A 20,294-nucleotide genomic window follows, 5' to 3' on the forward strand; every position below is an offset into this window, starting at 1 on the left:
GGGACACAAAGAAGTTCTGGATGAACTGGACAGAGGTGAAATCAGGAACAATTGTATCCCACCAGAGTAGTATATAGGGACCAGCTTTGCGCGTGCACGTGAAATGCGCGTGCGCGCGTGTGCACGTGAACCGCGCGTGCGTGTGTGCATGCGAAACGTGCGTGCGTTGCCCAGACCCCCGCCCCCCCCCCCCCTCACACACGCCCCTCCCCCAATCCCCTCCCCCACAAACGTCATATGAAATCCTGCTCTCATTGGTTAAACATAGCGCCTCCTTCTGGGGGTGGTTCCGAATGAAACCGTAGCTATTGGCTAATCAAAAGCCCCTCCTTGCGGCCGGATGTAGGTGGTGTGCATATATATACAAGGGATTTTCTCAGCAGGACATCCTCAACTTCTCGGACGGCGAAGCTACGGCGGGAGGAACTCTGATTTTTTTTTTTCTTCAACGATCGCCTGTATTCTGCAAGACGTTTCTGCAACCATGTCTTCCTGCACCAGCAACAGTGGCATCGGGTCAAGCGACCGCCCAGGTATGTCTAATGACCCGGCGACGGTTGTGGATGCTCGGGCCCCTTACAAGAAAAGGAGACGTGTAGGAAGTGGTCTCGTTACTCCGGAGAATCGTGAATTTGAGCTAGAGCTGGAGGGGGTTAATGGGTATGTTTACAATGTTAAATATCAGGACTCTGTCGTTACACTCAGTGCGGCCACCGGTCGCAGTGTGGTTCCAGGCGTTGAAACATGGACGGTCAGTTTGATGCATAGAGATTGGAAATTGTTTTGGTCAGAGGTCTGCCCTGACCTAGACCAACCCGGTTTCCCAGAGAGTATTTATGTCTCGCAGTGGGTCAGCAAAACGGGCCCCGAGATGTACCGCGTCGAGACGGATCGTTTTAACAAACGGCGGGAGGACTTTATTTTTCTCAGTGTGTGCAAAGATCGAGAATCTGTGATCGCGAGCAGAGGCCGCGACGCATGGGGACAACAACCCTACCCTCTTACACTTCAAGAGCGTGACGAGTGGTTTAAAACTGTTTTCTTTATTCAGTGGTGCGACTGGAGATCTCTGCAGAAATTGTTTGACGAAGCTGACAAGGGCATCAGAAGAGACAGGATCCTCTCTTCTTATCAGAGTGTTAGAAAACGTCTTCTTTTCGATGATGCGCAGGCTAATGCGCGGGGTAGTCACCTTCCTTCCCTGTGCCGCCCGAAAATCATCAGACACGTCGACTACTGATAAAGCCTAGGTTAGCATAACTTTTGTATTTTTTGTCATTTTAAATTATGATAAACGGTGTATAAGATTTTAATGTTTTTTTTTTTTTTTTTGTTTGTTTTTTTTTTACAGGTAGTGTCCTTATCAACACCTGTGACGACGATGATACTAGAGGGTGTTGGGAAAACGATTGCGGTGGTGTGGAACCCTGCACACCTCATATGAAGTCGCATGAGGCGCTGCTTGTGAAGAAGAAGAAGGAGAAGAAGAAGGAGGAGAAGGGACATGTCTCGACACTGTCCCTGACAAAAGACGACGTGGACACGATCAAAGACTTTCTATCACGCTGCCAGTATCACGCAGGGTGGGAAAAAACAAAAGCTCTCTGCAGCGGGTGTAAAATCAGCCACCCGAGTCAGCGTCATCACTCATGCTTGTTTGAATTTGATCAGATCAGATGTATGTATTTTGACCAGATTCTGGACTCTGTATTCAAGCAGTCTCTAGGAAAAGCTCTACATTACCTGTTTGCGCAGATATCACCGGGGGCTTTCTCACAAGACAGGCTTTTAGGAGCGGCCGAGACTCTGAGACACTATCTCAGACCCGGATGTGACGGAATATCTGCCAACGAGGAAATGGAGACGATGGAGGACCACAAGCACGAGACCGCTTTACGCAACGCCTTCACCGTGTGGACCAAGTGCTGCTGCTGCTGCATATCGACAGATTTGTAATATTTACCACAGAAAAAATGATGTTGTTGTTTGGGATCACAATAGCCACGTATCTTTTGTCGTGGAAAAGACGCCATGCCATGAACAGACTGACATCACTTCTGTACGGGGTAATTACCGGTGACTGTGTCCCACGCGACTGTGTTACATTCAACAACCATTTAAACGATATAAGGACAAATGTTATAAATTGGAATGATACCGTGTGTGCGGCAGCACACAGTTCATCAGCGGTTAAAGATGTGGTAACAGCATATTTCACAAACTGTAATGAGTCTGAGGCGTTTGCAACAGGCCACGTTATTTGTCTTTGTGCATTTCTTTGTGATGCGTGTGTTTTGATGATTAAAAATGGTGTGCCATTAGATGTTTGTGATGCAGTTCAGCACCTAGTGCGACACATGATAGACAGAGATGTGACGGTGTGTGTAAAATACCTAAACATGTTGAAAAACCATAAATAAATAAATAAAAGACGGTGTGTCGACCTCATTTTGGCCACTTGTGTTGTTGACTGAATATGGAGCGCACGCTAGACAAGATTTACCACGACCCCGCACACCCAGGGGGTCTTGGAGGTGTACAAAAACTTTGCGACGCTGTTAGAAAATGCACTGGGGAGGCTCCGGGGATGCCTGAAGTAAAGCGTTACTTGCAGGGGCAAGATGTGTATACCCTCCACGCTAGAGCAGCTGTACACTTCCCTAGAAATAGGGTGTTGGTTAGCGGTATTGACAAACAGTTCCAGGCCGATCTGGTGGACATGAGTGAATATTCAGCAGAAAATGACAATGTGCGCTACCTGCTGACATGTATCGATGTATTTTCTAAATATGCATGGGTTAGGTGTCTTAAAAACAAGACCGGTACATCTGTTGCAAAGGCGTTTGAAGACATTTTGAACGAAGGCCGCATACCTGTAAAACTCCAAACCGATCAGGGGACAGAGTTTTATAACAAACAGTTTCAACACCTAATGGAGGTGTATAAAATTAAACATTTCTCTACCTCAAACGAGACTAAGGCTAGCACGGTTGAACGTTTCAACAGAACATTTAAGACCCGCATGTGGAGATATCTAACGTCTGTTAATTCGCGTAGATATGTTGATGTCGTCCAGGACCTCGTCAACGCTTACAACAAGTCTCACCACAGATCGATAAAGATGGCCCCATCCGATGTAAACAAAGACAACGAGAAGCTCGTCTTTAACACGCTGTACAAGGAGAAGAAGAAACCGCCGAGGATCGTATCGTTCAAATATAATGTAGGGGACACTGTGAGAATATCAAAACTCCGAGGGGTGTTTAGAAAAGGTTATGAACAAACATATACAGACGAGTTTTTTACAATAACTAGGCGCATAGCCCGTGACCAGCCTGTGTATAGAATATCAGATTGCTCGGGTGATGAGGTAAAAGGCGCATTTTACGAGCCTGAGCTACAGCCGGTAATCATTGACAAAAACAAGGTGTTTAAAATAGAGAAAATAATATCCAGAAAAACTATAGGCCGGAAAAAGATGGCGCTTGTGAAATGGTTGGGGTGGCCTGAGAAATTTAACTCGTGGGTCTCTGAAAAGGACATCGTTGACGTGTAATATATATATATATATATATATATATATATATATATATCACGGGGCGTTATCTGTTTACACAGCCACTTTGGAATTGTCGCACGTCCCAACAACATCAAGAAAATGGAGAACAAGAACGGATTTTATGTCACGTTACCGAGTAATGCATCGCTACACGTGTATCCTAATAACAAGATATGGCGCTACCGAACAAAATTAGCAAAACCGATCGTTCTGAGCGAACCGTACGAGGTGGGGGTTATTGAACTTCAGTACCCTAGGGTGTGGTCAACGTTCCCTGCTTCTGACACGGACGTGTTAATATACGACAGTAAAACCAACCAGACAGCCACTATAACACTGTTTGCAGGGTTTTACGACTCCATTCCCAGAATACTAAAAGAATTTAATGCTAAATGCATCGGCAACCCGATAACATCGCGCTTAGGTCTTCAATATAACAACATTACAAATCATGTTTATTTTTCGGGAGGAGAAGGATATAAGGTGACGTTCCGCGGGAAACTGGCCGAAATATTGGGTTTTAAGCCCGGTGAGCCGTTTGAGATACCGGTGACCCCTATTTTTAAGAAAATCTACGCCAGTCCTCACCCCGCAGATATTTTTGGGGGAGTTTATAATATATACGTTTACAGCGATATCGTTGATTATCAGCTAGTGGGAGACAGCCACGCGCCGCTCCTCCGATGTATAAATATAACGCCGGAGGTAGGTCGTATGCCCACTCTGACATATGACAAGCCACACTATACATCGCTCTCCAAATCTGTCATTGACGATATCGAGATATCGTTAAAAAACGATCAAATTCACGTACGGAAAAGTGATTGTTAAACTACACTTTAGACCTGTGAAGCAGTATTTCTAGACCTGAGAAAATGGCCTACACACCATATGTGCGTGACGATGCCCGATATATGACATATTACATGAACCAAGCGGGTGGCGAATTACCCGGATTTATAGGTTCAAGTACACAATACGGTAACGGTTTAGGCGGCATATTTCGGGGCTTGCTTAGAATGGCTGTACCGTTATTTAAAAAAGGATTCAGCATCGCCAAGCCACATTTAAAAAACGCAGCTGTAAACATTGTAGGGGATATGGCGTCCAACATTGCCAGAAGCGCTGTATCGAGACGACAGGAAGGAAACGGGTTGATGGTGATCAGAAAAAGATTGTCCAAGAGACCCCCCTCGTCGAGGGGTCGCAGCTCCGGCAGGTCCAAAAAGCGTAAAACGACCGTCAAAGTGACACGACGCATCAGAAAGAAGTCGGCCGCCAAGAGAAGCGCAACTTCCAAAAGACGCTCGGTGATTCTGCGTAAAGACATATTCTAGTCTGAGAAGAGAAAACAACAGCACCGGCCATGGCTCTCATACACAACCAGTCGGAAGAATGTGTGAAGACGGAGCTGGATCTGTTCACAGTGCCGTACACACAGACATCCATTGAAAAATCTACATTTGTCGAAATACCCCCGGTTTCGGCATTACGGGATGCCGGGCCTCTGGAATTTTTTATATCGGCCTGCGGCGAGGATTACATTGATCTAAACGATACCTACCTGTACATGCGCGCGAGAATCACGAACCCCGATGGTACCGATTTGGCCCAAGCCGCAGATGTGGGTTTTGTCAACTACCCCGGGTGTACGTTATTCTCGCAGGTGGATATCATGTTAGGAGACAGGCTTATAACCCAATCTTCCAACACATACCCGTACCGTGGGATAATCGAGTGTTTAATCAACTACGGAAAGGACACCTTGGATACACAGTTTAGCAGCGGCCTGTTTTGTAAAGACACAGCAGACCACATGAATGTTGCCTCCATAGCCGGAGATAATGAAGGCCTAGCCGAAAGAGGGCGATACACTGTCAACAGCCGCACTGTGGAATTAATAGCACCAATACACTCCGATTTGTTTTTTCAGGAAAAGTTATTGTTAAACGGTATAGACATTTCCCTAAAATTTATTCGATCAAAGGACGAGTTTGCCTTAATGACTGCGCAAAATAATCAATACGCCGTGAAGATCGTATCGGCTAGCTTATTTGTGAAAAAGGTGGCCGTGGCACCTGCCGTTAGATTGGCGCATAGCAGGGCACTGCAGCACACTAACGCTAAATACGCTATTGACAGAGTGGCTCTGAAAACATTTTCCATACCTGCAGGAACAAGAGTGTGCAACCAGGAAAATCTTTACATGGGACAAATCCCCAAATTCGTCATCATAGGCTTTGTTGACCATGAGGCATATTCGGGGAGCTATAACCGGAACCCCTTCTGTTTTCAGCATTACGATACAGAGTTTATTAGCCTGTACGCAGACGAGCAGTCTCACCCTGCAAAGCCCTTTCAGCCACTATTTCAGAGAGGCCAGTATGTGAGAGAGTATTTCCAGCTGGTACAAACTACAGGACGTCATTTAAAAGACAGGTCTCTGGCCATATCACGTAATGATTTCGGGAATGGTTACACGTTATTCTGCTTCAATCTGGAACCGGACGATGGTCGTGCAGGGAACGTATCACTGATTAAAAGTGGTAATGTGAGGTTGGAAGTCCGTTTCAGAGTACCTCTACAGCGCACCGTTAACCTCGTGTGTTATGCTGTTTACGATTCTGTTATCGAAATATCAAACAAGAGACAAGTACTTTTGGATTATTACTAAAAAGAAGAAGAAGCGGTATCAGCCATGAACACTATAGAGCTGACCGGCATCCTCAATAAAAGAATCATTAACGGGACAAATTTTTTAGGAGTCCTGGCATGCGACCAGCTGTCAAACCATAAAGGCACAGCGTTCCCAGCCATGCTGGTTGTGAATACACATCCCTCTAACATGCCCGGTGAACACTGGCTCGCTATTTATATTACGAAACAGAAGCATGGATATTTTTTCGACAGTTTTGGAAACCCTCCCAACAGCGACAAATTTCCATCGGAGATATACAGATACCTCGTTGAAAACTGTGCAGGCGTGTATTATTCCCAGAGGCAGGTTCAGAACAACTACTCTACAACCTGTGGACAGCATTGTGTCTTTTTTCTGTGTCATATACAAAGAGGAATTCCTTTTACAAGAATATTAAACATGTATAGTGCTAATCTGGCACGCAATGATGCTATGGTGTGCAAGTTTGTAAACAAAATACAGCCCTCTGTATGCCGTGGATATAATTTCACATGTGTACAGTGCAGCAACATGCAGTGTGACTGTGAATAATTCTAATAAATAAAAGAGAGAGAAAGCATGATCCGCAGTTCAGACATTCCATTTATTTAACACATTTGTAGAATACATTCATTTGGTCAAGAATTTAATAATAGTAATAATGTAAATAATAAAAAATACATTCAAGTGGTCAAAAGTTAAAACAAAAATACATTAAATTGGTCAAGAATTTAAAATGAAAAAATACATTCAAGTGGTCAAGAATTTAAAATGAAAATACATTCAAGAATTTAATAATAGTAATAATGAAAAATAAAAATACATTCAATTGGGCAAGAGTTAAAAAACAAAAATACATTAAATTGGTTAAGAATTTAATAATAGTAATAATGAAAAATAAAAATACATTCAAACGGCATTCAAAAGTAAATATTAAAAAAAGATAAAGAAATCAGAACAACTGTAACAAAATTACACACATCCTTTTATTATTAAAAATCCTCCCACTGTGAAGTGTTTAGTCTGTGAGGTAGTGAACGTGTTGAAGCAGGTGTCCTTAGTGGGGTGCTAAAGTACCCCGGTGAGTCTATTACCGACCGTTTTTTCCCTTTGCTTTTATGGGCTGAAAAACTAGGGGCGTCTCCGATTCTTTTATACTCAGCTATATCGCCACGCACCTGTTTGTTAGGGATGGCCATTAAAGGTATGTTTAAATGGGCTAGGGTTTTTAGGAACACGTCCCACCCCAGTGGTCTAGAAATGTCTGAAATGTTGTGTGATGCAGTGACACTTTTCACCAGGTCATACAAATGAGTACCGTGGAGGGGACGACCGTTAACAACAATTTCAGCGTTGTCTGTCCAGGATAAAACATGCTTTGAGCGGGTAATTGCATCTAGAATGTATTCAGCATTTCTCTGACTTCTTTTGGGAATGTGTTTTAACACACCCTCTAAAACCGTGTCCTTTTTATGCCCATCATCATCATCATCGTCAGGTCTGCGGTCCTCGGGTCTAATTTCGGTATCAGGCATTGACAGGGTCAGTACAGTTTTTTCACGCTCACCCTGTCTCACCAATGCCAAATAACGCTGCAGTACTTGAGAGTATTTTTTGGCCTTTTCATATATGTCTGTGTCCGGTAGTTTCAAAATGTCAGACATGGCTCGGTCAAGATCGTTTTGTACTACCTGTCTTATGCTTGCAGTGTTTTGGTCCTGATACTGCTGCTGCTGCTGCTGCTGCTGTTGTTGCTGTTTTAACATGTCAAGCTGATGCTGAGGAACCAAAAACATCTTCTGCGCATGCTCCATATTCTTCTTTCTTAACCTCTGCTTATCAGGCTTGTAATAAATGGTATAGCTGCTCCAAGTAGTGGTAGTAAAAACCCGCCGCTCTGGTTAATCGTCTTTTTCTTCTTTAAATGTTTAACATTTTTGTCCGCAACCAGTCTGATGATGCCTCTCTTCTTTTTTAACTGAGCGTACTGTTTTTCTGTCAAAGGGATGTTACCTCTCAACACATTTAAAGCTATTTCACAGAGTGCATCGATAAAGTCTGCGCTAGCGCCACACACAATGACCCTTCTCATACCCGGCGTTGCTTTATATAACAACTCCAACATGGCTAGATTCCTCTGCACGCGTGACGACATTATTTAGCCCTTTGTTTTTTAGGCATATAAACAACGTGCTGATTTGATAACAAAGCGGTTCTGAGCCTCAAGTGGTCTGGAGTGGCAGCTTTATAATCTATGAGGAGATACCCGTATGCAGAACTAGTGGCGTCATTAAACGCCTCTAAAAAATATTTAGTGTTTCCAGGAAACATCTGTTTGCCCAGAAGTGTAACCTGATATTTATCCCTAGGGTTTTTGAACAAGACAAGGTAGTTTGTGTTTAAACTAATGGTTCTGCTAGCCTTGCCTTGTATAAACAAATTTTGAACCAGATATATACAGCTGAGATTTCTATGGTGGACATATTTGGTGAATACATTCTGAACTTCTATATTGTTACTGGCGTCATTCATTAAATCGTCTATGACGAGTAGATTAGTCTTGTCCGGGGGTAATAACTCATCGTCACACAGGGAATCGGGTAACCCTTTAACAAAGTTGATGTCTCTTAATTTAAGGAGTTGGTCATATAAAGGCTGCCAGCATGAGTATACGTAGACCAAATTATCAATGTTATGTGAAATAACTGTAGATGCATTTTCAATAAGACCCTTGACAAAATACGTCTTTCCACAATTTGAGGGACCACTCACCACCAAACTAAACGGATGCTGCAGTCTTGAGTCAAAAGAGATGTTAGTAGCCATAAGGCAGCGTGCTGTAGTCTGACAGGACTCTGCGCTTGTTATATACCACCTTGACTTTTTTGTGTACTATGTCATTTTTAAGATGAAACTTCTTTTTATCACGTCTGATGGTTTCCGCCTCTGTGATCACATGCATCTGAGTGTTCTGATTGGTCACAAAGGACTGGACCAACCCCTTAAGCGACTCGTGGGTGAGCACTGCTGCATTTTTGGCGTTAAGTGTGACACCCTTGCACTTGACCTGCGTTTTACCAAGTTTTGTGCAGTAGGCGTAACACTTTGGACCCCCAGACACAAACTCTGTGATATAATCTTCCTCTGGGAGCCCGCACACATCACCGTCATTGATCTCGTCGGTTAAGTCACCCAAGTATGAGCCTAGAGGGGGAACCCAATCACCTGGGCTGGACGTGAAAATGACGCTGTCCGTGTCACAGTACAGCACACGCTCCTGTAGCCTGTCCAACAAGTCATACAGCATCAGCCTAGCATAGGCGGTGGTCATAGCCCCTATGAACACATTCACATCATTCACTCTGGACGCCTTACCATCTGCGTGACACCACTGGACAATGGCCACGTCATCGGATATAAACCCAAACTGACGCACGTCATAATGGTCGCTGAACATGAGCTGTGTGAATCTCTCCGGTTCTGTAATTAACTCGCAGGAGGGCATGTTACTCCGCATGCTGAATCTGCCCCACAATGAGTTCAGGAGAAGCTTGTTACAATTCCTGACCGCCTTGTTGACACAGATTTTGTCAGCATCGAGTAAAATCCCCTCCTTTTCATGGTAGTCGCGTATGTACTGGGCTTTTTCTGCAGGAGTAGTGACATGCCCGGGGTAGCCTGACGCCTCCTGCTTACACTTCAAAAACGTCTTGACATATTCCTTGAACAATGTGTCTGTCTTGTTTGGGAAATGCCACACTTCATCAATGCAGACAATCTGGTACCCCTTCTCGACAGCTTTCTGAAGTTCAAATGAGACCCACACACCTGACAGCTGTCGCTCGGCGTCAGTATGCGCACAGACACTGGTCTGGTTTAACTCCTCAGCACACCTGCCACACAACGGAAACATGAGCCTTTTGTGACACCTGTAGGGTAGTACGGGGTGGTACAGACCTCTGGGAGGAAGCACGGTACACTTTACAAACCCGAAATAATTTTCCACCGGACCAAAATCTCGGTGGATAATTTGAGGGTGTCCAACTGGGTATTGTTTTTTTGACTGTACAGTAGGATACAGGCTTGTGAAATCGTAGTATCTGATTTTCTCATCTGCGTTATCAGCCTTGTGGTACATTTTGATGGCGTTTGTACGCCCTCCAAAAAGGGCTTGTCGTGGGTCGAGGCGTTCTTTGGGCCTGTAAGTGTTGAGGTGCGCCTGAACAGATGGGTCTGAACGTTTTAGCGCCTCCCACTCACATTCCCACATCACCACCACACGCAGACCATGCACGCTTTTCAACGCTGATATTTTTTCACAGAATGAGTGGTACAGACTGCCATAGGGTTTTTTGGTGACAGGATTCACTTCGGTCTGGACGCAACACTTGACACATCCGTGAAAAAAGCATCCCGCAAACTCGTAGCAGGTGTTTGTGGCCGTGTTATACCCGTCCACAAAAAACTGCCCAAATCGGTGCTCACCGCGGTTCAAAGCGTGTCTAATCTCGGAGCCTTCTACCTTGGCCACGTATTCCAGCCACTGCATAGACACCTCAGAATAGGTTTTATTCTGCTGGGTGTATGCGCCTTCATACGTGAGGGCGAGGGTGTCTTTGGGTAGAAAACGCGTTTTGAAAACGCCCATGCAACTCGACGCCAGTGTCGTAAACGCGAACGGGTCGAGGTCTGTGCACCTGATAAATGTCTCACGATAAATTAGACAGACCTTGCGAAGCACTTCTACATCATTAACACAGTAGTGGCAAATTTCTGTCTGGAAATCAAAGGTTTTCTCACGGACGGTGTCATACCACATCATGAACCTATGCTTGTCGCTGTCAGACATGGCGTTGTACCCGTAATAAGAGGGGTCGGGGTATTTGCCCACATAGTACTCGTTCGCCTCGGTGTTGAACTTGTGCGGAAAATACCCCTTCTCCATGTCCTCAAAACCCATGGCAGCCGGTGTCCTGGATAAACGCATGGGTAGAAAGCTGAAAGAATCGATCCAGCGTTGCTGGAATGCCTTGTCATACATCAGGATGACCCTACTGCCACGCATGGTTACTGTGGGAGGGATCCCCTGTTGCACAAAATATTCCAGCAGTATGTAATTATCAAACCCAGAGGCGTTGTGTGCAATAAATGTGTACCCCTTATATTTTGGCTGCCGGTACCGTTTAACAAACGTGTCAACGCATTTCAGGGTGTTGAAACAAAATTTGTTTCCCTCTGTGTCCATAGCGCACACAAAGTTTGCTTCGTGCTTGCCCTCGTGATAACGCGTCTCAAAATCAAAAAATATGTATTTTGTGTGTGGGGTTTGTTTTTTCAGCGGCTGGATAAAACACTGGTGTACCGCATCGCTCTCATTTAGGGCCTCACCGCAGTGTGTACACTTTGGTGGTGTGCATTTATGCTGCGTTCTTGCCGCCTTGTAGGTTTTACCGCACTCTTCACAATATTTCACTTTGTCACACGGCGCTGCGTCGTGTTTAGAGTGAGGGTGTTTATGCTGATGATAGCAGTGTCTGGACTTGCAGATTCGTTTACACTCTGTACATTTTACAGTGGCCCCTGTGTGCATGTGACACGGTGTATAACAAACATTGCAGAGGTATTTACAAACGTGCTTAAACGGTTCTGTGTATGAACCGTAACAGTAGTCACACACATAGGTACCGCCAAAGAAACCGGATTTATTTACAATCAGGTAATAATGGTCATTGTGCAGGTACATCCACACAGTGCTGGCGTGTACTGCGTCATGGGTTTTGTAACACTGTAGGTGTTTACGCCCTGAACCATGGTGGAATACTACAATTTTTAGGTTTAAGTGATTTTCAAATTTTGTGATATCAGAGAGCGACACCTTGTGGGTTTCATCAAATCCTACAGCGCTATGCAGTTGTTTAGCATACTGCATTTTATCAGCGGCAGACAAGCTTTCATTAACAAAATGGGCGAGACAAAGAGAGAAACAAAGACTGTTCTGAGACCCATCGTTTTCAGGGTTATACAGGTGCCTTCCCTTCTTGGATAAAATTTCATCATAAGGGACGCTTCCTAGCCTCAGTCTAGAGCCAGCACCACTACTACCACGTGCCACGGTCACAACAAACTCCAGATCATCATCTGTCAGCGACGTGTCATTACTCTGCACAACTTGAGAGATCACCTCCAAAAACTCGTCAGCGTTATATGCGTTGTCAGAGCTTAAAACAGCTTGCACATCGCTGGCTAGAGATGGTCCTCTCAAAACCACATTTAATACACTACCTGCAGGAGAGTCCTCTAAGGCTGCACCAATCACGCCTGACAACCTCTCTCTAACACTGTCAATTGCCTGGGTGATATTATCAAGACTAACGTCTCTGAAATCGACCCTCTGGCGAAATTCGGCAGCGTTGAATCTAGGTATGTCACGGACACACAACTGTGCACCGCCTGTACTGGTAGACGGCACAGCGGGTGTTCCTTCTACCGGATTTCCTGCACCGTGTTGACAGACCATAGAGTTACTCACAGAACCGACAGCAACATGTTCAGCAGAGACCCCACGATCACACACATTCACACCAGAGACCCCACGATCACACACATTCACACCAGAGACCCCACGATCACACACATTCACACCAGAGACACTCACGGCCCCAGAACCGACAGCAGCATGTTCAGCAGAGACCCCACTATCACGCACACATTCACACCGGAGACACTCACAGTCCCAGAACTGACAGCAGCGGCATGGTGAGGCTATATTATCATCACTGTTATTATCATTGTCACTGTTGTTATTATTATTAACACCGATTTCTACAATAACAGCAGCATTAGATGTAGCGGGAGTAGCAGCAACACCAGAACCTGAACCACATGCGTGTGGTGGTGATGGCGATGATGATGAGGATAAAATTCTGTCTCTTAAAAACAGCGCTGTTCTCTTCTCTATCCCCCGCATTCTTTTTAAAATGTATCTGGACCAGCGCATAACACTGCTGTGGCTAGCCAATACATCTGGTCCAGAGGGTGTGTTAAAACGTTCCCTAACTGTACCTGTCAAAGCACGCTGCCCCTCTGTAGTGCACTGGGACGAATCGACATTATCAGTAAAATGTGTGCTTTCGTCATCGGTGTCATAACGACCATCCCGACCTGAGTGCTCATTCGTTTTTAACAGTTTCCTTGGTGGTGCCATTATCTACGTCTACTTACTGTGTGTTCCTGTTTTTCTACACAATGCGTCTACTAGATTATTTATTGATGTTGTGGTTGTGTGCTGTAGTTCAATTAAGGTACCGACGCTCTGTTTAATCAACTGTACCTGTGTATTAAGGGCTCTGTAGCGTCGCTTGTTAGTTTTACTGTTCCTAATCAGGTTTCGCCGCTCGCTTGCCAGGAGGAGGTATCGCGTCTCGGCAATTCTTTTCTGCCGCTGTTCGCGCTTGATTAACCTAGCCTGCTGCCTGCACCTGATTTTGAGCAAAACGTTCTCTCTTGCTAGAGCAGCCTCTGGTATGGGAGAATCAGAGGGTGAGACAGGGTCGGTAATAGGCTGAGGAGGAGTAGGTGGAGGCGGGGTGGACGGCGGGGACGTATGGTTTACGACACTCTCAACACCGGCATCAACAACCACCCCTACTGAAGGAGACAGGGGGAGAGGGACAGGAGGCTAAGGAGGGCTGGAGGGCGGGGGCGTATGGTTTACGACACTCTCAACACCGGCATCAACAACCACACCTACTGGAGGAGGCAGGGGGAGAGGGATAGGCTGAGGAGGGGTAGTTGGAGGCGGGGTGGAGGCTTGGCCTGGATATGCGTCAACAAATACCACGCTCTCATCAACAGCATCAACAACAACACCAACAGCTGATGGGGGAGGCCTGGGAAGAGGGATAGGGGATGGAGGGGGGAGGAGGACCCTGGGGGGTAGCGGCGGGGTGGAGGCCTGGCCTGGATATACGTCAACAAATACTATGCTCTCCTCTTCACCATTTTCAACAACAACGTCAGCAAAAACAGCGGGAGGGGGAGGAAATGAAGCGGGTATAGGTGATAATGTCAGTAAATTGGGTAAGTTACTGTGTCTGTAATCACCAGTACTGTCTAACAGGTCATCAAAATCTGGAATATAGTCATCACCTCTTAATAATGTAGGGATTGTGGGGAGATTCCCCACACACACACCTCTCCCCGCTGCGGGAGCAGAAGCAGCACCAGTATCAGCAACGCCAGCCTTCACAGGTGTACTTGTAGAAAACAGATCTTTGCTTACTTCGTGCTGATGCTGTAGGCTGGTGTCCAGTGGTGGGAAGAGCGACTCCTGATGACTCCACAAAGCCTCTACAGATATTCCCTCGTGAAATAGCCGCCGGTGCGGAGGAGGAGGAGGAGATGGTCCGTGTTCCTCACTGATCGATGCCCTCTCACGCTGCTGGGCGCCCGCTGTTCCGCCGACTTCCTCTCGGCCGTTAGAAAACGAGTTCACAGACTCCCCGACCTCCTCGAATGTGTCGTTGAAGCACTCCTCAACACTCGCTGGAGCCGGTTCTACACCGCCTGATCCTTGTGCGCTCCACGCTCCACCCGCAGATAATCCCTGGGCAACCAGTAACGCAGCTACCGCAGCGTTTGTTTCTTGCGTGGCCGTCAGCTCAGGCGGTTGAGTACTGTTTATTAAAAAAAAAAAAAATAAAAAAAAATACAACATTAACGTTATCATTATTATTAATATTATTATTATCATTATTAGGCTGCTATTATTATTATTATTATTATTATTATTATTATATATAACGACGTGTCTTACGTGAGAAATCCTTGTCCTGACGGTGTAACCCTCTGGAAATTTTCAGATGGGTAGTCCTGGTGAATCGCCCAGGCACTGTTATGGAAAAACAAAAAAAAACGATATGTTAGCAGTATTCTGTATCCGACACATATTAGCATAATATTCATATAAAGTAGCATTAAAACATTATGTCTTACGTGTTAAACCCGCTAGAGAACTGATGGAGGGGTCTCAGCGGCCTGCGCTGTGCACTGTGGAGAAAGAGGAGGTAAAACAGATGTTTACAATGATGCCGCAAGCATTCCCCCATTAATGATAAATAAAATATATAAAGAAAACAGTCTTACGGTATAAAATCTCTAGCAGCAGAGGCTGGAGGGTCTGTTCTGCTCCTTTTCAACGAAAGTGAGCGTCTTTGTGTTGCAGCTGGAAAGTAATACCATTATTTAGCCTAGTAACACACTCTTTAAAATAATAATAATAAAATACATTCATTAGGTCAAGATTTAAAACGAAAATACATTCATTATGTTTAGAATTTAATATCAGTAATAATGAAAATAAGTAAACACACACACACACACACGATCACACACACACACACACACACACACACACACACACACACACACAACGAAATGTTATTTTAACTTACGGCCGGTGCGGCGGGGTGCAGGGGCACGGTTTTCAACTCCGGAATCGTCAGCAACTGCGCCTAATAAGAAAACACTTTTTTTTTTTTTTTTGTAGTTGTAGTTTTTAGAATGTTTTTTCTGAGAAAAATTAAGTATCTAGAGAGCAATGTTATCCAATATAGTTTAGGCACGCTTACCGTTAATTGAAGCCATTGTCCGCAGTAAAGCAGTAGAAAAGGGTCCGCTGTGTTTCACGCAACCTAGCCTTTTTTTAAAGAAAATGTCCTCTGCTTGTTTCACAGAGATTTTTATACATTTGGGTAAAACATTAAGCAAGCACGACACACATCACTAAACCCTGATTGGATGTTGGTCTAGCCTTGCCGTATGATTGGCTACTGTACTTTCTTCACATGTTTTGCCCAGACATGTCTGAACATTTATTACACCAAACAGATGGTGCACAGCAGGGGGTCGTTGTAAAAAAACACCTGGGCATTCTTAATTCCTCTGATTTCGGACATCCTGGCACCACTCGCAATGGTCTGGGGTAGGCGAGGTGTTGAATCAACACTTATCGTCTCTTTCCGGTCCGGGGCAGCGGCGGGGTGGGGGGGGGGGGGGGGGGGGGGGGGATGTCTGAGGGAGGGGATTATTACGCAAGGAGGGGCTTTTGATTAGCCAATAGCTACGGTTTCATTCGGAACCACCCCCAGAAGGAGGCGCTATGTTTAACCAATGAGAGCAGGATTTCATATGACGTTTGTGGGGGAGGGGATTGGGGGAGGGGCGTGTGTGAGGGGGGGTGGGGGGGGGGGGGGAACGCACGCGCGTTTCACGTGCACGCGCACGCACGCGCATTTCACGTGCACGCGCAAAGCTGGTCCCTATATACTACTCACCAGTAGTGAGATCTTGGGTGTGCCCAGACAACGGGTGATCTTCGGCTTGCCATCAGTTGCAAGATTACTTATAAAGACAAAAATGTATAGGTAAATAAGCATGTTGAGTGGAGAGTGATCAATACTAAAATGAATATCCATCATGCTATTTAACCATTATGCCTCATTTAATAAAGTTTTGCTTGTGTTAGGATTAGTTTTTGGAAGACTCCAGTGCCAGCGGTTGCATGCAGATAGGATAACCGCAGTATTTTATTGTGTTTATTACATGCATTTCAAATAGTAGAGTTCATTTCACAGAGCTAAGCAGCCTCTTTTGTCCAACTGAAACTACAATAAACTAGCCCTCAGATGTCTAAATAAGTACACATACACATTTGCGTTGTGAATTAGCTGTGCTCGGGAGCGTATCTATGTTCCCCGGGTTCTATGTTCCCTGGGTTCTATGTTCCCCATTTAACCCTGCAAAAAAGGTTCTATGTTCCCCGCTTGCACAAAAAAGGTTGTATATTTCCCGGGTTCTATGTTACCCTCTTACTAAAAAAAGGCTCTATGTTCCCCGCTTATCCAAAAAAGGCAGGAAACATAGCAGTTGCATTAATATGTTGTTTTAATATCTATAAACACACACAACGGAGCATAAAGGGGAGAAATTACAATCAGAAACTTACCCTTTGGGCGATCTGTGGTGTGCAATCTGGGTAATTTTATCCTTTACAGAAGGTTTTTTTTAATACAGCCATTAAATGCAGTGTTTCAGTCAGTGCAGATTTCTTCAAGCAGCCAAAGACCAACTGGTAAGAAAAGAATAATTATCATGGCCGAAATAAAGATAAATAAGCTGTTAAGTGCAGCGTTTATTCTGGAACTCTGTTCAGTAAATCCACCATGATTATTTATTAGTTTTGTGATAAAAATAAATGCGTCTATGTTGTTGATCACGGATGTTGGTATCACCTGTTCAGTTCGGTCCTTCGACCAATCAGATACTCAGATTTCTTCCTCTCTTGTTTTTATGACGGTAGCGTCAGGAGCAGCCAAAGACCATCTGATGGCAAGATAATTATCTACCAGTGTTCGTAAACAAAAGAATAATTAGATATAAAGATTTTTTAAAAATGCCTTACTCATTTCAATGACAAATTTTATTTTTTTTTAAAAAAAATCTGCGTTAAATAAACTAAACTATGTGTTTCAAACATGTTTCCCTGTACCCATAAGCAAACGGGGAAACGCATTAACTGTACATAATTATTTATCTTTATCTTTATTTCGGCCATGATCAATATTCTTTTGTTTACATAGGGATGACCCCCTGTGCTCTGCCAGCTAACGTTAGCTTACAACAAAGACTAACATAGCAATCTCACATTCAGTAATAGTAAGAGACGAACCGCATTGTTAGGCAGCACAAATACCATGTAACTGCCGTGTTTGGATGCCGATGAAGCCTCGTAGAGCCAGGAGCAACAGCTGCACAAATATGTGGTCCGCCATCATTCGAGCTCGAATGACGTATACAGTGACGTATACAGTGACGCAATGACGTGGCACCCTAACCACCTCCAGCCGTGGAAAAGCAAATCGGTTCTCAGCTGGTTTGCAAATTGAACCAACTGAGAACCAGCACCAGCACCAGCACCAGCTCAGCACCAGCACTGGAACTGCTTTGGTGGAAAAGGGGTAACACTGACCTTGACCTTTGACCACTGAAATCCCATCAGTTCATTCATTCAGTTAAATCCAAGTGAATGTTTGTACCAGTTTGAAGAAATTCCCTCACGGTATTGTGATATCTTGTTCACAAGGATGGGATGGACAGATGTAGGGATATATGGATGGATGGATAACCCCAAAACAGAACGCTCCCAACCACGGCCATCACCGGTGCAGAGGCATAAAAATGGTACTTCAAAGCAGAGCCGCAATTCTCAAATATGAACTGATCATTAAACCTTCTCAAAAACGTACACTTGTTTTTCTTTGTTCATGAGATCATGAATTTAGAGCCAGATGTTTCACTGTGATCAGAGCTCACCTGAGAGGCTGCAGCTCACCTGTCATCCTCCTGATAAGATGATGCAAGGCTCTCACAAACAAGGCTCATTTACCTTCTTATCCTCTAATTTTCATAAATACATTATGTCTATAATATCATGGCTCATACAAATCTAACTCCACTGCTGAACCACTGAAAAAACACTGTGACGTGGGGATGATGTTATTTCAATAAATATTAATCCTACGTCACTATCATCCCTTTAGTTTTTTCCACATTCAGCTCTAAACAGGAGATATCACACCACCTGACAAACTCCTGCAGGGCTGAGCTGTGATGTTGTGTGGATTCTGAAAAAAGAGACAAAATGACTGTGTCATCTGCAAATTTCACCATGTGACAGTTCGGCTGGGTGGATCTGCAGTCATCTGTGTAGAGGATGTAGAGGAGGGGGGAAAGGACACACCCTTGTGGCGAACCTTTTGAGGTGAAGTAGACGTCTGAGAGGATGTTATTGACCAGTACCCTCTGTGACCGGTTGGTGATCTGTCAAGGTATGTGGCTGCATGGTGTTGAATACAGATGAGAAGTCAGCAAACAGGAGTCTGGCTGTGGTATTGGGATTTTCCAGATGTTTGTGGATGGAATCCAAGATGAGGATGTTTGCATCTTCATCCCCTCTGCCAGCCCAGTATGCAAATTGGTGCAGGTCCAACATAGGATCCGTTACCTTGGTGATGTAATTTTTTATGACTCTCTCCATGGCCTTCATCACCAAGGAGATAAGAGCCACAGGCTTGAGGTTGTTCAGGACTGTAGTGGTACCCTTCTTAGGTATGGGAATTACTGTGCAGTGCTTCCACATCTGGGGAACTGTGTTGCAGTTAATGGAACACTGAAAGAGGTATTGGAATATACCCCCCAGTTGCTCAGCACAGTGCCTGAGGCCCACAGATGTCGGGCCCTGGCGTGGTGTTCGCTTTGGTCCTTTTGAGGTCACTCACCACCTCCTCTGTGTTGATAATGAGGTCAGGGTCACCAGGTTTAAGTGAGGAGATGGTTGAGTTAAGTTTAGAACAGTTGTCTTTCTCAAATCTAGTGAAAAAGGAATTCAGGTTGTTGGGAAGTGAGGTCGGGCTGCAGCCTGCAACCTGGATGGGCTTGCGGCTGCCAGATCTGGTGTTTAGGCTACTGCTACCATGTTCTTGAGGCCCTGCCAGGCTGACCGGAGGTTTCCCTGAGCAAATGCTTCCTCCACTTTGTTCTTATATTTCAGTTTGGCCTCTTTTATGGCACACTTGACCTTTCTGTTGACCTCCTTTTTTTTCAACCACAGAGTCTGTAAAGAAGATCCTCTTTTTTTTTTATTAAGAATTTGTTTTAATTCTTTGGTCACCCAAGGTTTATTATTGGGGAATATTGTAACCCTCAGAGTGGGAATGACGCTGTCCACACAGAAGGAGATGTATGATGATACAGTGTCCACTTGCTCATTTATGTCACTGGAAGAGGAAGTTAGATTGAGCCAGTCAGTGGTTTCAAAACACCTGTGGAGCTTCTCTATGCTATCAGCTGTCCACTGTTTGATGTTTTTTTTAAAAAATCATTTTCTCCAACCTCCTCACCAATGGTAGATAGGCTGGGGCTAGTAAGATGCCTAGATGGTCAGCAGAACCCAGAGGGGGGAGGGGGAAAGCTTTATAGGCATTTATCCAGTGTCTTTCC

At 44.8% G+C, this 20,294-nt stretch overlaps 1 protein-coding gene and 1 long non-coding RNA gene across 2 annotated transcripts; one reads left to right on the forward strand and one right to left on the reverse strand.

Moving 5' to 3' along the window:
- Positions 1–215: 215 nt before the first annotated feature.
- LOC144463707 (uncharacterized) lies at positions 216–3,446 on the forward strand. The gene is made up of 2 exons (XR_013491742.1): positions 216–1,250; positions 1,352–3,446. It is a non-coding gene; the product is annotated as an uncharacterized LOC144463707 (long non-coding RNA).
- Positions 3,447–12,062: 8,616 nt separating this feature from the next.
- LOC144463732 (uncharacterized) lies at positions 12,063–19,434 on the reverse strand. Its single transcript, XM_078169132.1, has 5 exons — positions 19,095–19,434; positions 15,381–15,459; positions 15,231–15,284; positions 15,052–15,126; positions 12,063–14,911 (listed from the first exon to the last, which is right to left on the reverse strand). The coding sequence occupies exons 1-5, from the start codon at positions 19,432–19,434 to the stop codon at positions 13,915–13,917; spliced, it is 1,545 nt and encodes a 514-aa protein (XP_078025258.1). The 3' UTR covers positions 12,063–13,914.
- Between the last annotated feature and the right edge of the window lie 860 nt (positions 19,435–20,294).

This window comes from Epinephelus lanceolatus, chromosome 6 (genome assembly GCF_041903045.1).
Source record: "Epinephelus lanceolatus isolate andai-2023 chromosome 6, ASM4190304v1, whole genome shotgun sequence".
In the NCBI taxonomy this organism is placed as follows: Eukaryota; Metazoa; Chordata; class Actinopteri; order Perciformes; family Serranidae; genus Epinephelus; species Epinephelus lanceolatus.

Excerpts from the sequence above, each read along its gene's own strand:
- LOC144463732 (XM_078169132.1), bottom strand. The coding sequence starts at position 19,434 with ATGTGGAAGCACTGCACAGTAATTCCCATACCTAAGAAGGGTACCACT. Across the intron at positions 15,285-15,380 it reads GCTGCTAGAGATTTTATACC|TGCACAGCGCAGGCCGCTGA; the intron begins GTAAGACTGTTT and ends CTTTCTCCACAG. Across the intron at positions 15,127-15,230 it reads TTCTCTAGCGGGTTTAACAC|TGCCTGGGCGATTCACCAGG; the intron begins GTAAGACATAAT and ends TTTCCATAACAG.